General features: G+C 47.6%; 1 protein-coding gene across 2 annotated transcripts in view; it reads left to right on the top strand.

Annotated features, from left to right (window-relative positions):
- The first annotated feature begins 1,875 nt into the window (after positions 1 to 1,875).
- The window catches only part of Smurf1 (SMAD specific E3 ubiquitin protein ligase 1), a 73,951-nt gene continuing 62,763 nt past the window's right edge, over positions 1,876 to 13,063 (top strand). For both annotated transcript variants that reach the window (XM_048367665.1, XM_048367660.1), the window contains exon 1: positions 1,876 to 2,205. In XM_048367665.1, the coding sequence (XP_048223622.1) occupies positions 2,151 to 2,205 (55 nt within the window). In that variant the 5' untranslated portion in view covers positions 1,876 to 2,150. The remainder of the gene's footprint in view (positions 2,206 to 13,063) is intronic.

Raw genomic sequence — 13,063 nt, 5'->3', positions numbered from 1 at the left:
GAGAAACTGTATGGAGGAAATGACATTTTCTCTGGTGACAGTTTTAGGCACAAATCTGCTGAGATCAAGAACTCTCATTTACCTTCACTTAAAGGATTTCTTTGTAAAGTACTTTCACAGACATCCTCTCTCCCTCCCTGCTCTCCCACCATCTTTTCCATGCTGAGGGGTGGAGAACCAGGGCTTTGTCACTTTCCCAACCTTTGTTTTTTTATTTTACTTTTTAATGCAGGGTCTCATTATCTACCTCATGCTCTACTCTAGATTCATGATCTTGGTTTCTCAACCCCTCATGTGTGTATAGACGCATGCCACCATGCCCAGGTGAACAATGCTATGTGTATTGTTCATAAACTTGAGTTAGTGTTGTCTCTGGGTTATAGATGAGGAAGTTGGACATCAGATTTAAAGGATCTCAGGGTAGCAAGTAGGAGAGCACTTCAGCCCATCCTGTTGATGTCTCGCTGACATCTCTACTCTGGAAATTACCAGGGGAGTCATTCTTCTGGGATCTCTTGTGGTTCCTGAGTGTGTTGGGTGTTAAGTTTTCTATGCATTCTGTGTGCTGGAAATGCAAGTTGTTTTTTTTTTTTTAACAGAATAGCTTTTACTCTGTAGGTTTAAGTAAAAATAATGTTTGGGTGACCAAGAAATCAGAACCCCAAGGAGGAGTGAAAAGGTTACAGGTGTTCTCCTTTGGTACTGGGGTTTGAACTCGGCTTTTGCTTGGGCGGCAGGTGCTCCACCACTTGATTCTCACCCCCAACTCTTTTGGGCTTTACTTATTTTTTGGAGAGGGTCTCATACTTTTGGACATAGGTGGCCTCAGACTTCACTCCTACCTGTGGCTTGCTGAGTAGCTAGCCATGTACCATCATTCCCAGCTCTATAGGAGTCTCATCCCTGAGGCCTTGGTATACAGTAAACACAGACTTCCTCTGGTGTACAGCCTGAATTTTAGTCCTGATTTATAGGCACTACTGAAACCCTAGGAACCTTATAATGTGAGGGACAAGCCAAGATAAGAACGTGGATTGCTTGTAGTGGGGTTTGAACTCGGGGTCTCACTCTAGCTTGCTAGGCTGGTGATGGACCACTTGAGCCACCTCTGCAGCCTGTCTTTCTTGCTGGTTAATTGGAGATGGCATCTCAAAGACTTCTGCTGCTGGCCTGGAACCACGATTCTCCAGGCCTCGGTCTTCCAAGCAGCTAGGATTGCAGGTGTGCGCCACGGGTGCCCAAGGGCAGCTTTTCCTTTTCAACTTCCAGGGCAATTTCTTTGAACAAAATAACTTTCCAAAAAAAACCCCAAAACAACCAACCAAAACGCCAAATCCATATTCTAGGCAAGTGGCCGGTTCCTTACTTTCCTTAGTGTTTTATTGGCACCCACAACCCACCTCCATTCGTGTCTCGGTGTCAGTTCTACTGAAAAGTCTATAAAGGCAGAGGCTCATGCCAGTCATGCCGGCAGCAGGAGGTGGAGGTAGGAAGACCCGGGCTGAAGACCAGCTGGGCCCACAGCGAAGAAGGCAAATGAAGAATAAGAAGTCAAACGCTACAGGACGTGCCCACGCGAGAGCCCGAGCCGGGCCTGGCGGGGCTCGGCGGGTTCCCACAGCCTACCTCCGCCTGCCTGCGCGTCCGCACCGCCCAGGGTCCCGCGCGCCGCCGCCCGCGGGTGACGTGAGACGCAGGAGCGCGCCCCGCCCAGACGTGTCGCGCGCGCGCACGCACACTCGGGGGCGCGCAGGGCCGGGCCGGCGCGGCGACGGGCGCGCGAGTGGCTCCCGGAGGCGGCAGCGCGGCGGAAGCGGCGAGGGCGGCGGGCGTCCGGCTCTGAGGAGGTGGAGGGAGGAGGAGGAGGAGGCGGCGGCAGCGGGAGCTGCGGAGTGGGCTCGCCCAGCAAGATCAAGGGTCCGGGCGTGGGGCCGAGCACGGAACCCCCACCCCCTCCCACACACACCCCCGGCTCGACCACCCTGTCGGCCGCCCCGACGCCTGGGCCGCGGAGTTCGTGTCCCGGCTCGGACCCCGGCGCCCAGCCTGGAGCCGTAACCTTGAGGAGGCGGCGCCGGCGGGGCTGGGCCGGGCCGGGCCGGGGGGCGGCGGCGGCGCTGGATCCACGGTTGTCGGAACGTTGGCGGGAGATGTCGAACCCCGGGACGCGCAGGAACGGCTCCAGCATCAAGATCCGCCTGACAGGTAAGGCCGGAGCCAGGCCTCCCCGCAGCCCGGGCGCCCCCTGCGTCCCCGGGCATCCCCCACGCAGGGCATCCTCGGATGTCGCCCGCCCCCACAGCGCCCTGGTCCCCGGACCAGCGGGGACCGGTTCCCCCCTGGGCGGGAGCCCCTCGCTTCCCTCTGCAGCCCCGCCCCCGGCCTCGTGCCCCGCCCCCTGGCTGCTCCTCTCCTCCCCCCCCCCCCCCCCCGGCGCTGCCCTCCCTCTCCCCCACACCTGCGGGTAGCTGCTGCAGGCCCCGCCTCCGGCAGCGAGGCCACGCCCCCTGGCATCACTCTCTTCCCTCCTTCCCCCACCCCCCTAGAAATCCTGACTCTGGATTCTCCAGTTCCTCCCCCAACCATCAAGGCCACGCCCCCTAGGTTCACTCCTCCCCCTCACCTGCCGGGGCTTCTCTTTGTCCCTCCCGCTGCTCCGAGGTCACGCCCCTTACCTCTTCCTTGGTACCCCTTAACTGCCCTTGGTTTCTCAGGGCCCCACCCCCCGGCTACCAGCCCCAAGCCCCTGACTGCCTTGTCTCCTGTCAGTCTTTCCCTCCATCCCTGCCCGGGTCTTCTCAGACCCCCGCAGCCACGCCCCTTGGTGGTTTCATTCCTCTGTCCCCTTGCCATTCGTGCCCCTTGCTTTTCCAGTACTTCATAGTCTCCTTTCTCCCTCATTCCGCCCATACCTGTCCCTGGGTTTTCTTGTACCACGACATGCCCCCTGGCTTCAGTCTCCTCCGGGCCCCCTCCCCACCTGCTCTGTTTCCCCCCAATTCTTGCTCCTGGCTTCTCCCACCCCGCAGGTCAGGCCCCTAGGTTTCACTCCTCTCCCCCCCCCACCCCCATTCGTGCCCCTTTCTTTTCCAGTACTTCATAGTCTTCTCTTTCTTATTCCCCCATAGCTGTCCCTGGGTTTTCCTGTACCAGTACATGTCCGCCGTTCCCGCCCCCCCCCCCATTCCTGTCCCTGGCTTCAGTCCTCCCTCCCCTGTTGTTCTTCACCCCTCACATACCTGTCCTTGTCTTCTCCCCAGCCCCGCTCCCTCGTTGTTCCCCCTTTTTCCCACCCCTCACTCTCCCCCACCAGCCTCCTCCCTGTTTTTTCCCTCCTCCAAGCCCTCCTGTCACCCACCACCTTCCCACCTTCTCCATGGCTTCCCTCCCTCATCCCCAGCTTGCTCTCACTTCTCCCTTCTGTGCCGCCTTCACGCAGTTTTACTCCCATTCTCTGCACCCACTCATGCACTTGTTCCCCTTACCTATTTCCCTTGGACCCCCATCTTCAGCCCACCCTCAACTCCATCCTCCTTCTATCTCCAAGCCCCCAACCTTGTTCCCTCTCCCCTTGGGCCTTGCCCACTGTCCCCAAAGTCCCACCCTTCCTTCCCATGTAGACCCACCCTCTCCCATCTCTCCACCTAGCCCCCTCCCTTCTGTCCAGCAGTCACCCTTTCCTTCCTCCAGCCCCAATTCCTCCAGCCTGGCTTGGAGAGAGAGGCTCCCAGGCCTATTCTCTCTTTCCGCCTGGTCCAGACCTCTCCTGTCTCATCCACTTCCTTCTTCCTGAGGCCAGGCCACTGTTTGTGGTCCCTTCTGCTTGGTCTCTTCATCCCTGGCCTCCCCCCACAGCCTGGGGTCTGTGGCACCCTTTTGGGTGCAGGCTCCTAAATCCACTGAGCCTTCAGTGTAATACCTATGTTTCCTAGGTGGCTTTGGAGTGCCACCTTCCAGGGCCAGTGCTGAGCCCTGCTGTGGGCTTGAGAAGTGGTTGTGGTGGTTTGGATGCATGGGGAGGCGAGGTGCTTGTTGTAGCCACCTCCCTTCCCCCTGGGGCTCCCCAGGTTCCTGGCCACAGGGCATCCCATCTCCCCTTCTCACTCTGCAGTCCTGGCTGTGGGCTGCAGCCTCCTCCCCCTGCACCTCCCTTCCCTGCCAGGGACAGCAGGTCCCTCAGTGGTGCAGATAAGGTTCTGTTTGGAGACTTTCAAAACTCCAGTATTTCCAGTCCTTAAGGGAAAGAAAAAGTTCATTCTCAGGAATTTGACTGGATTTTCCTGCTTGGTGGCCTGAGGACTCCAGGATCAGGGCTGGCCAAGTCCCTTTAGAGTGAGCATTTTGAGCTTTTGGGAACAGATCATTACCATGTGAACAATAGATGGCTTTTTCGTACTGGAATTTACTTAGAAGCCTAAGAAAGGGATTTATATGAAGATGTCCATGAGGTTATTTGGCCCCAAGGAAGTAAAGTGACAGTTACATTTGTGAGAGCTTTGCTGTTGGAAAAACACGCTCATTTGTGCTAGGGCACTGAAACCCTTCTAGCCAAGGCATGCTATATATATATATATATATATATATATATCTTTTGTAGTTACCTTAAGTCATTTTTGATATTGCTATGCTTGTAAAGCTTTAATTACAGATTTGGTTCTGGTTTACAAGGAAAGAGGCAATTGACATCAGATTGGTTTCAGTTTTCTTGTTAAAAGGAGAAGTAATTGGTTTGGGAAGTTGCAGTAGAAAGGAGGTCACTGTTTTAGGGGAGACTAGAGTTCATCTACAGTGCTTGTGTCAGATGTATGTATATTAACCAGTCCTAGTTGGCTGCTCTGGTTTCTTTCCTGTCAAAAGGGAGGACTTTGTTCATTTAGGTGTTACAGATGCAGAGCTGCCTCAGTTTGGGGGTGTTCTTTATATGGAAGAGGTACTGCAACTTTGCAATGACTATCACAATAAGCATAATTAATGGAGTTCCAAGTCTGTAGGACATTTGAGTTCTTAAAAAACATGAAGGACTTTGGGCTCACAATGGCTCATCTGTGGTGGTGAGCATGTGGTGGAGGTAGGTTAGGAGCCTGTGTTGTTGAGATCTGTACTGTGTGAGTGTTTACCATTGCTGGGTCTGAGTTCTTGGACATGAAGAGAGGTTTCCACTCACTTACACTTTCAGATGTCCTCAGGTGATATAGCCACTTAGCTGTCCACTTGTTTGAAGTGACTGTTGGGTGTGTATGCTTTCTTGTTCTGGTCCTGATAGCAGAACAACATCCATGTTTGATTTAGGCCCAGCATTGATTTTGTGTGCTGATTACATTTGTGCTGTTTTTCATCCTGGGCGACCTGTTTTGATTTTAAAAGCTGTTGGGTAATATATTGAACTACATTTGGAAGTTTGGTCCAAACAGAAGAAGAATGTCTGAGTCTTTGAAATAATATCATCTTAATGAATGTCTTTGTGGTCTTTTCATAGGGAAATAGTTTCCCAACAGTTTCATTAAGTTTGGGTATATAATAAACACAAAATCAAGTGATGTTTGGTAAAGAGCATTATCCTGCACAAGTCTTAGCGCCCATTGGCAAAGCCAACACTTGCAGAAACATTTTGATTTCAGACTCAAGCAGAATTGCAAAAGCTTTGTTCTTATGTAGTACACAAATGAATCCCAGACATTCATCTAGGTCACTTTGGGTAAAAGGATGAAATTTGGGGCTCTAAGGATTCCATGGTGCTCTTCAAGAAAATTATACTCTGATGTTAACTTGTTAGTTAACATCCTAAACTTTTATGCCTGAACTTTGTAAGTGCTTTAATGCCAACACCCTCCTAGGCCACAAGACCTCCAGTCTTCTGCCTTTTGGAGCATGACTATCAAGACCAAGGTTTCCTTATGGAAATGTGAGTCTAGTTTTTGTTTTTTGGTGCCAGTACTGGGGCTTGAACTCAGAGCCTGGGTACTGTCCCTTTCCCTGTCCCTTAGCTTTTTTTTTTTTTTTTTTTTGGTCAGTCCTGGGGCTTGAACTGGCGGCCTGAGCACTGTCCCTGGGCTTTTTAGCTCAAGGCAAGTGCTCTACCACTTTGAGTCACACAACTCCACTTCCGGTTTTCAGGTGGTTAGTTGGCGGTAAGAATTTCTCCGACTTTTCCTGCCAGGCCGGTTCAAACCATGATTCTCAGATCATGGCCTCCTGAGTAGCTAGGATTACAGAGGTGAGCCACCAGTGCTCAGCTCTGTTCCTTAGCTTTTTCTCTCTAGGTTTTCACTGTACTACTTGGCTCACAACTCCACTTCTGGCTTTTTTCTGATTAATTGGAGTTAAGAATCTCATGAACTTCCTGCCCAGGCAGGCTTTGAAGTATGATCCCCATATCTCAGCCTCCTACTTCTGATCCTGGCTCTCAGCATAGGGCTGTTTGCAAAGAAGGGTCACAGGTAGGTGATGGAAAGTCCAGTTGTTCTGCAATGAAATAGCAGCCTTCAGGGCTTGCTGCTCTCACTATTTCCTCTGCTCAGGAGCAGTTAGGTGGCCTAGTTGTTCAGCATTGTTCACCTTCTCTTGAGAAGGCTTAAGAAAACCACTAGGCATGTTGCTCTTGTCCACTGTACCAGCAAAGAGCCTCACTCACTGGCTGGCCTTAGTAAGAGGTCAAACTTCACCCACTCTGGTAAGATGCAGCTAGTGTCAGATCATGATGTAGCCATGTACTGCATCTCAGTTTGCTTGATGGTTTCCTTAGCGTTTGCATCAAATCTAAGCAGGAACAAGATTTAGGCCCCACAGTCTTTCATACCTCTTATTTGTGCATGTAGTTTTGGTTTTGTGTGTGTGTGTGTGGGGGGGTACTGTGATTTGAACTGAAGGCCTTGCTCTTGCTAGCCAGAGGCTTTGCCACTGGAGGCAAGCTCCTGTCCTTTTGGCTTTAGTTATTTTTCAGCTAGGTTCTTGCTTTTTGTCTTTTTTGTTGGTTTGTTTGGGGCTGGGGGAAATGCTAGGCTGGTCTGGACTTTGATTCTCCTATTTGTGCTTCCTGGGGTAACAATGGGTACCACAGCTCCTGATTGAGTGTCTGACTTGTGGCTGGGGCTGGCCTCAAACTGTGGTTTTCTTTATCTCTACCTCTGAGTGGCTGGGATAACAGGTATGAGCCACTGTGCAGTGTGTGTGTGTGTGTGTGTGTGTGTGTGTGTGTGTGTGTGTGTGTGTGTGTGTCTTGTGCCAGTTCTGAACCTTGACCTCAGATCCTGGGTATGGTTTCTGAACTGCTTTGCTCAAGGCTAGAGCTCTACAATTTGCTCCACTTCTGCCTTTTTTTTTTAAAGTTCATTGTAAGTAAGATTCCCAAGGACCTTCCTGCTCACGCTGGCATCTCAGCCTCCTAGGATTATAGGCCTGAGCCACCACTGCCTATGTGTATTTTTTAAGTAACTGTGATCCATCAAACTAAAATGTTTTACTCCGTGTTTATTACTCAGAGTTCAGTGTTGCTATTTTTGCCACCATTAAAGTTGTTTCTGGACATGGAGTTTTTTTCTCCTATAAAATTTTGTCTTCTTAGGTCAACTCTGCAGGCTGACTACTAGTAAACTATTTTCTCAGGGATTGAAAAGGAAGGAAAAAAATGAAGAAACACCAAACACATTTCAACATCAGCCTAATGGTCCAGTTAAGTAGATGGGCTATTTTGTAACTCATGTGTGGCACCATTCAAAGTTAAAATAGCCAAATTGTGCAATTCAGTAAGTGGTTGAAAGCTCTGTTGGGTGGAACATTCGATATCTTTACAGTGCTTTGAACTTCTGCTTGAGGATCTTTTTTCTTGGGTCAATTTATTTTTATAATTTCACAACTTCCAGAAGTTAAATACTTTTCTGCAAGAAAGGAATGAAAATCCTCGTCACTAAACAACTAATTTATGGTTTGTCGCTTTCTAAGGGCATTTTATCAAGAGCAAGCCTCAATTTACATTTGCTTGTCTGCAGCTTGCTGGCTTTGACTCTTTCTGTCTACAGCTGATGGAAGTCCCAAAGGCCATTGCTAGTTAAAGGAGAGCAGACATTACATAGCCATATGGAGCAGGCGTATCTTCTTTATATGGCATTATAATGCATTATACTGCATTATACTGTTGGGTTTACAGATGCCATTTAATCCATGTAGATGTTTAAACCTAGTGGAATGTTGTTTCCCACTTTCTGGACTAATGGGTGGGGTGTGCCTGGGAGAACTTTCATTGTCTTAAAGCAAGGCTAAGTCATGTTCAGTGCCCTGCCACTGGGCCAGCCCTGCCATTCCAGCTGTGTGCACCTCCTTTGCAGCTGAAAGGAATTCTAATAGGCTGAGGAATGTTGGCAGCGTCATGTGTCACTGAGCAGAAACCTATTCAGCTGCCTGATGCATTTCAGATGTTGCCAGCTCCTGACTTCAACTTGGAAGTGGTGCTTAGGTTATCAATGGCAGCCTGCTTTCTTTATGTGGTGGGCGTGTGCTCAGTTCTCAGCAAGCACTGGTCCTTTTCCGTGCCAAGAAGCCACCGGCTTGGGAATTGGAAGGCCTGAATTTGACTTGTAATTCATGAAAGTATCACCATGAAGACAGGAGATGTGGAGAATTACCATGTTCTTATGCCTCCATTTCCTGTCTGTAATATGAGCTATCTTCCTTTTCATACCATGCTAGACCTGAATAGGATGGGTTAACTGTTTTGATGAATTCTTTATGGACTAGCACAGTGTAATCCTGGGTTGCTGGTCTGCCTTGTGCCTGTGTGACTGCAAGTGGTAAAGCTCATGCTGTACGTTGACACTGGAGAAAAATCTCTGGAACTGATTGATAAACATGGAATGTGATACTCAGAAATGAATAGTTTTCTCTGTGTCCAGAATGTTCCTTGGGGAGATAGTGTTACAAGCCAAAGCTGCATCTGCAATGGAGAAACCTTGGAAGCATTCCTGTTAAGATGAGGAATCATTCGGTGATGCAGTGTCTCCATGTTTATTAACCAGAGAAAGGTGTCAGTATATAGGAAACAAAATGGCTTGTGATTTTCAGGTTATGTGTTTGTATATATTTTAGCTCCCCACAATCATCTGAAAAATAATAAACAATAAAGATTTTTTTGGTAAAGTAGCTAAATAGAAATTGTCTCCATTGTAAATATATGATGAAACCAATAGGCAAGGATAAACTAGGGAAACAATTTCAAATCTATATGGAAATGAATGTCTGGGAGCCTTAGCATAGGTAGTGCATGCCATGCAGAGATCAAGAGGATCATGGTTCAAGGACAGCACTAGCAAAGAGCCATATCCCATCTCAGCCAATAAGCTGGGCATTGTGCCTTGATTCTTATGCCAGCTACATGGGATGTGTATATGTGTGTGTGTATATATATGTGTGTGTATATACATATATATGTATGCATATGCATATATATGTATACACACATGTGTACATACATACACAGTATATATGAGAGGATGGAAGCCCAGGACAGAAACACAAGACCCTATCTGAAAAATGACTGAAAGGGGAAAGAGCTGAGGGTGTGGCTTAAATAGTAGGGAGCTGAGGTCCTGGGTCCAAACCTTACTACTGCCCACTTAAAGAGAAAAGAACAGAAAATCTGGTTGGCTGGCTGGTTGGCTGGATGGCTGGATGGCTTCCTTCCCTTTCCTCCCTTCCTTCCCTTTCTTTCCTTTTTTCCTTTTTTTTTTTTTTGGTTGTGGGGCTTGATTCCGGGCTGGGGCACTGTCCCAGTTTTGTTCAGAATGCTAACATTTTACCACTTTGAGCCATGGCGCCACTTCCAGTTTTCTGGTGGCTAACTGGAGCTGAGTCTCTTGGATTTGTCTGCCTGGGCTTGCTATGAATGGTTATCCTTAGCTCTTGGCTTCCTGAGTAGCTAGGATTACAGATGTAAGCCACCAGTACCTGACTTTGAAATCCATTCTGTAAAATTAATATACACTAATAAACACTTTAAAGGTTAATCAAGAAAAGGGCAGTGACAACAACAAAAATATAGACAGTTCACAGACAACAAAGTGAAGGTGGATTTCAAACACATGAAAAGACACTGAAGCCTAGTTTTGCCAAAAATACTTTCCATTTAAAAAGTATCTTTAAATTCATAGCCTCCTCTGTTCACATAGAACAAAATATAAATTGGAGATTGGGTGTGATGATTTTTCATAGCTCCCCTGAGTAGGCAGGAGGAGGACATGTGGGAAAAGCAGTTGCAGTGGGCTGCAGACCCAGGGCAGACTTGTGCCGGGAGGTGCTGTCAGGTAGGGAGTGTGCACATCCAGTTAGCTCTAGGCCCCCGCACTTTTCCTCACAGTGGTATTGAAATCTCATGAACAAAATGATTGGGGCATTGTTTGCAATTACAGAGAAGGAAATCAGTTTAAATATATAGTCAAAGAGAACTACTTAAATAAATTACTGTGTATCCCCAAGGGTGTGTAGCTATTCAAAAGAATAAGATAGTGCTTTTGTTGTGATTAGGAACATTCTCCCAGATATGGGGCTGAGTGGGAAGGGGCATGACTCAGTAGAGTGCATAGTGCACATACTAGTTAAGTAATAAAATTTTAAAAGGGTGGGGATGAGGTTTGTAGATACGTTTGTATAGAATGTCTTGGGAAGGCTGCTGTTGACAATAAAAGGCTGTGGGAGAGGGAAGAAAATGCTAACTGTGATTTCTCTCAGGAGGGGAAAGTCTTCTTATTGAATTCCCTTTTTATTTTTACTTATTTATTTACTTGTTTGTTTGTTTATTGTGCCAGTACTGGGGCTTGAATTCAGCTTTGTGCTCTTACTTGGTTTTTTTGCTCATGGCTGGTGCTCTTCTACTTTAGTCAAGCTCTACTTTGGCTTTTTGCTGGTTAATTGGAGATAAGAGTGCTGTACTGGCTTCAAACAGTGATCCTCAGATCTCAGCCTCCTGAGCAGCTAGAATTGCAGGTGTGAGCCGCTGGCACCTGGCTTCATTGAATTGCTTTTGTGTGGTTTAGTCTCCTCTACCTTTTACCTTTCACTCTCTTGAGTATATATTGGAAAGAACCTATAGCTCTTACGTTTTTAATACATTAATTTCCAATAGTAGTTGTTTTACAATATAAGTATTGTGAACATCTGAAACACTGGTACCAAATGTATTTTATTTATGTATATATTGAGACAGGGTCTCAAGATGTAGCCTCAGCCTGGTGATTCTGCTTTAACCTCCCGAGTGCTGGGATTGAAGGTGTAGCCAACATTGCTGGCTCCAAATACAGTTTCAGGGCTGGACCAGCATCCCTGAAGTGCCACGTGTCTGGTGTTTCCTACAGGAGGGCTTCAGCTTCTGCACAGTGAAACACTTTGTACACTCAGAACAATCTTGTTTTCCTAGAGAGTGTGTTTACTCTGATGCTGAGACATCATTCCTCTCAAAATCCTGTTAGCGCCTGTTACATTAAGCCTCCGTGATTCTTTCCAGATTCAGAAACTGGAGCTCTGGAGTCCTGGTTCCCACGGAGTTCTTGGAAAAACTGCAGTCTCAATTCTGAAAATTCATGCTGGTTTTGTAATTTATTTGGAAGGTTAGTTGGGGTTATCACCATTTGTTGTAAAATAACCTCTCTAGAGTAGGGGGAACCTTTACTCCCATAAAGCAGTGATAAGAATCTGCTACTCTCCAGGTGTTTGTAATCATCGTGCTTGCACTGAGTTGTTTGAAACCTTTTTAACATTTTTGTAGCCTTGCCCGAGAAAGAAATTTTGGTATCTGTCTCATGCAGAGTAGAAAGGGCCATGGCCTCATGTGTTATTTTGTGTGTGCTTTACCGTTTAGCTCTTGGGATGAAAACCCCAAAGTTTTACTCACTTGTAGGTTACTGCTGATCCCATCCCACTACAGATTGGCCGATGCTGGGCTACACACTTGTCCGCAGCTGGCTGCAGTGCTAAGTAAGGCCTCAGAGCCGTCCGGAGCTGCACACTGAGCCTCAGACTTTCCAACAAGTGTGCCTACACAGCTCTCCCTTGAGCCAAGTCAGAAGCTTCTTTTTTGGTGGTGCTGCTTTTATGCTGAGTTAAAAAATAGCATGCAATTTGTTTTATTCTCTAAAAACATACTGTACCAGAGAGAAAAGGGATGTTCTCTTGTCTAAATGGATAATGCTCCAGCGTACAGATACGGAACACTCAGAGGCACACTTTAACCATTAGAGACTCATTTGCTTAAAATAATCAATAGTCACATGACAGAGAAGGGATACATTTATTGGTGGACGCCGACAAAACTCTTAACTCTTAGGCTGCTAGGTAAAGCTTGGGTTTGTTTTTGGACAGGTAGCTTTTTACACTGTAATTCTGCAAGGCTGGAAGCTTGATATCTTTTGTGTGTGTGTGTGTGTGCCAGTCTTGGGGCTTGAACTCAGGGCCTGGATACTGTCTCTGAGCTTCTTTTGCTCAAGGCTAGCACTCTACCACTTGAGCCACAGTGCCACTTCCAGCTTTTTTTTCCTGCTTATGGATAACTAAGGAATCAAACCCAGGGCTTCATGCATGCCTGGCAAACACTTGGTAGAGTGCCACTAAGCCACATTCCTAGCCCATTGATACTCTTTTCTCTAGTGGATGTTTGAAGCTTAGTGAGTCCACGGAGTCCTCTCCAACCACAGACCTTCCCCACTCCTCAAGTCTACCCGGATGCCCGAATTAAATGTCAAGAATGAGTGGGGCACTAGTGGTTCACACCTATTGTAGCTACTCAGGAGGCTGAGATCTGAGGATCGTGGTCTAAAGGCAGCCCGGTCAGATAAATCCTCAAGACTGTCTTTCTCTAATTAACCAGAAAAAAGCCAGGCTGGAGGCATTGCTCAAGTATTGAGCTCCAGTTGTGAGCAAGAAAGCTAAACAAGCAGCCCCATCCCAGCATATACACCCCAAAATGTCAAGCTCCATTGTTATTTGCTGATTCATTATTAGATCCTCTCGTTTCTGCCACTATCATTTCCCTAGACTTTGTCTTTCCTCCCTACCCATTGTTCCACCCTAGTTAAAGTGTGAA

The sequence above is a fragment of the Perognathus longimembris genome, chromosome 1 (genome assembly GCF_023159225.1).
Source record: "Perognathus longimembris pacificus isolate PPM17 chromosome 1, ASM2315922v1, whole genome shotgun sequence".
NCBI lineage: Eukaryota > Metazoa > Chordata > Mammalia > Rodentia > Heteromyidae > Perognathus > Perognathus longimembris.
This window is presented reverse-complemented; position numbering and strand designations above follow the sequence as displayed.